This window comes from Sinocyclocheilus grahami, unplaced genomic scaffold, assembly GCF_001515645.1.
Source record: "Sinocyclocheilus grahami isolate Dianchi unplaced genomic scaffold, SAMN03320097.WGS_v1.1 scaffold11634.1, whole genome shotgun sequence".
In the NCBI taxonomy this organism is placed as follows: domain Eukaryota; kingdom Metazoa; phylum Chordata; class Actinopteri; order Cypriniformes; family Cyprinidae; genus Sinocyclocheilus; species Sinocyclocheilus grahami.
Genome location: NW_015513945.1, coordinates 1,016 through 4,775, shown reverse-complemented (window position 1 = coordinate 4,775; position 3,760 = coordinate 1,016). Strand labels below are relative to the sequence as shown.

General features: G+C 34.1%; 1 gene segment (V, D, J or C); it reads right to left on the bottom strand.

Moving 5' to 3' along the window:
• Window positions 1–2,632: 2,632 nt before the first annotated feature.
• LOC107578713 (T-cell receptor alpha chain V region RL-5-like) lies at window positions 2,633–3,106 on the bottom strand (the record flags this gene model as incomplete). The annotated part of the segment is given in 2 exon segments: window positions 2,633–2,931; window positions 3,051–3,106. Coding segments are annotated over 2 exon segments (351 nt in total), but the record flags the coding sequence as incomplete, so codon positions are not given.
• Between the last annotated feature and the right edge of the window lie 654 nt (window positions 3,107–3,760).

The following is a 3,760-nucleotide window of genomic DNA, read 5'->3' as shown; positions in this document are numbered from 1 at the left end:
CCTGGGATCTACATCAGATGTCTTAGTCTCTTTCACACTCTCTATCATGAGCAAAAGAAATTGAGGAGCTGATCCGGGATACTGACGGTATGTCACAACCGGGACAAAGAGGCAAACAGGCAGATTAAAGTGAGTCGGTGAGTTTATTAAAAAGGAACTGAGCACTGTAAAAAAAAATTCTGTAGTTTTTACAATTTTGGCAGCTGTGGTTGCCAGAATAATTAAAAAAAAAAAACATTTACGGCCAAAAACTGTAAATTTTACAGTATAAAACTAATTTACAAACAAGAAAATTTGAATGTAAACCAGTAAATTCAACAATGCACACTGCTATTAAAATCTGTTTTGTACCTTTAACATACTGACAACCACCATAATAATGCAGGTGGTACAAGAGAAAGCCACATGAAGAATCAAAGCTCATAACAAGTAGCAGTATATACTAATATATAGAAGGTGCACAGAGTCATTCATGCAAACGCAAAACACCATCATGGTAACACATATGATACTTAATGCGTTAAACTTTCATTAAACAACAGAAGATGTAACAAAGCCCAAATATACATAACTAATAACAAAAACTATTTAAAAAAAAACATTTAAACAAAAGACTTTCAAATGTGGAGTGTCATGCAGGGAATATCAGTTTACAGTTTGACTGTACATTATACATTGATTTGTTATTTTTACTTCAAAAAAAAATATTTAAAATCAAATTACAGTATTTTACTGTAAAATTACATGAAATGTCTGGTTAGATATTTTACAGTTTTTCCCTGTATATAGTACGGGAACATACTGTTAACTTATTAACAGTTTTTTTTCTATAGCGTTTTTAAAATTTTAGTTAAAATTACACTTATTTTTTACAGTGTGAGGAGTAGCTTCCAACATAAAAGAAGCAAACTGAGGAATCAATGGAAGCAGAGAACACCGTCTTATCTGAGGTCGACACTCTTGTCCTTTGGCAGAGAACTGAGGAATCCTAGGCAGGCAGATAGGTAGGCAAGGAACCTGTGCTGAGATGCTTGTAATCTTGAGACCAGTCGACGAGTGACTGAGGTGAGTGTGTTTTTGACTGGTGTGGTAAGTGGGTGCAGGTGTCTGTGATTAGTAATCAGGTGATCGTGAGCGGGTGTAGGAGGCTGATTCGGCTGGTGAGGTAGGTGTTTCCGTGACATTGTACCATTGAAGTGAGTCTGCAGAGGAATCACTGCAGGATAAAGTAACATTTGAACCAACTGCAACAGATTCCTCAGTGCTCTCAGGTGTGATTTCAACTCCAAAACTCACACCTGGGGCAAGTTCAAGCTCAAACCGGTGTGCACCGTTTTGCTACGGTTTCCGGTTTGAATGACATGTTTACTGGAAACGGTGTGCAACGGGGTTTGAGATGCGTTTTCTCTTGTTTGGTGGGTGTGTCAAACAGCCCAATCAGCAGCAACATGTATGTAAACCACGCGGTATTAAAGAGACAGCTGGCACAATGTAATTAACATCCAAATAAAGTCACAAGAGCAAGAATATTGTTTGCACATGTTTATTTACATTAAAGGCAAAATAACTGAAATAATAAGGGCACAAGTATAGATCTGGAACTTCTTTAAGTCTGTCTAAATATAATTTAGTAATTGCAATGTCTTCTGGTCCATATCCTTTCCTTAGGAAGGTGTGCTAGACACTGATTAATGTAACTTAAACACGTATTTATACCGATTTCATCAGGTTCCAAAAATTCTTCAAAAAGAACACACAGAATGGCCTTCTCAGCTGCCATAGTTGCAACTCTTGCGTCAGCAGAACAGGGTGTTCAACGCACCACCGTTTCCGTTTAAAAAACCGTTTTGCACCGTTTTTGTCTGGGCTGAACGCAGCCCTGGAAAAGTGCAAAAGAATAACTTTTCAAATAGTGTTTGAAATTGATTTATTACAGTGATCAATGATTTGAAATTATATACAAAAAAAATACAGGTAAATTTTAATGCTACATTATCATTGTGGTAAAAAAAAATACATTTAGGATGTGATATTTAACTATAATAATTTAGCATTTAAGATTATTTATGACAAATTATTATGTTTATATCCTTAAAATTTGAAATACAGATGCATGCAAAACATACACAAAAGCACTTAGATGTCAAGGCAGAAAGCAGAATGACTGAATGAAGAATCATTGTGCATGTGTATGTTTCACTACAGCAGGACTGAGCTTTGTGACAGTCTAGCAAATATAACAAGATCATCTCAGATGCATGTGCTAAACTCCTCCTCTTTCACACTCTTACAGTTGATGCCAAAAACTGGTTGTCAAATACACTTATTTTAAAACCAAACATTACATTTAATATAATAAATGTGAGATTGTGCGGGTCAAGAAATCATTTTTATACAGGTTCACAAAAGAATATTAAAACCATTTGTCAGCACATTACATACTTTATGTAATGTATAGTGATGAGTGCACAACTTTGCATAACAATAAATAATTTAATTTTTAATTTAAATATTTTTAATTATATGCATGTTATTGTTGTGGTATAAAAGTCAGTAACATGTGGATTTGCATCTCGTCATATAATTGAGCACTTGCTCTGTTTTTTTTTTAGTGTGTTTCAGTCACTGTGGGCTTCAGAGCACAGTAGTACACAGCAGAGTCAGACACACACAGATTCCACATCGTCAGTGGAACTGAATCTGATGACACTTCAGAGTGAAATCTCTCCTGAAACTGAGCATCATTATCTGCTCCTCCATAATTGTTTCTCCTCAGGATGTATTTAGGAAAGTTATTTGCTCTCTGGATGTACCAGAAAAGTTCTGGTTGTGATAAAGCTGTTTTATATTTGCATTGTAATGTTACTGATCTTCCTTCAAATTCAATGATGTTTTTATCTGGCTGATCAACACTGTCTTCTCCATGACACTCTGTAAAAACATTTAAAAAATGTAATAATAAACTGTAAACATTTTTTGTAAACATTTACTTGTAATAAGGTTATAAAACAGTTTGAAGTAATTATGAAAATACAAATTCCCCCACTTACCATGATAAACCGATGCAAAAATGAACAGCTTCAACAACATAGAGGTTATCATTTTTATGTGTAACTGAAACAGGAGAAAGAGATAAATCATTAATTCAGTCGCTTGTTTCAGTTAGAAATAGGATGGTTCGTGAGGAGGAGAGGTTAAACAGATACAGAAAATGAATAAAGATTTTAAGTGGTGTGTGTATACTGCCCTCTCCAGGATGTTATTGTAAAAAGATTTTACCAAACTGAGTTTTGTATTTATTATTCAGTAGCATATTATAGAGAGCAATATTTAACACTGTGTTCCCAATGTCAGCATTCGGTTATTGACAATCTTCATTTCCGTCAAACATGTGTGATTGTACTTAACACATTTACATTCTCTACATACAGTGTGTGCGGTGCAAAGAGACAGGAAGATGGGTAAATCATCCTCTATCATAGTGTGGATCAGGATTAACATAACCATAATATTGTAACATATCCCCTTAATATATATCGGGAATAGAAATGTCGGATTTATATTTATTCAAAGATGTGAGATGAGTTTGTGTCTTGTGCTTGATGTAATTTGATATAATTCATATAACATTTGAAAAATAGTATTTTTGTGCATTTTTCATAAAAAAATAAACTTAAACTTCTATAATTTTTTTATTTAACTTTTTTTCTCTCTCACTTTAGCAATAATCTGTGAAGTGTCTTCTTTCAAAACAGACCAA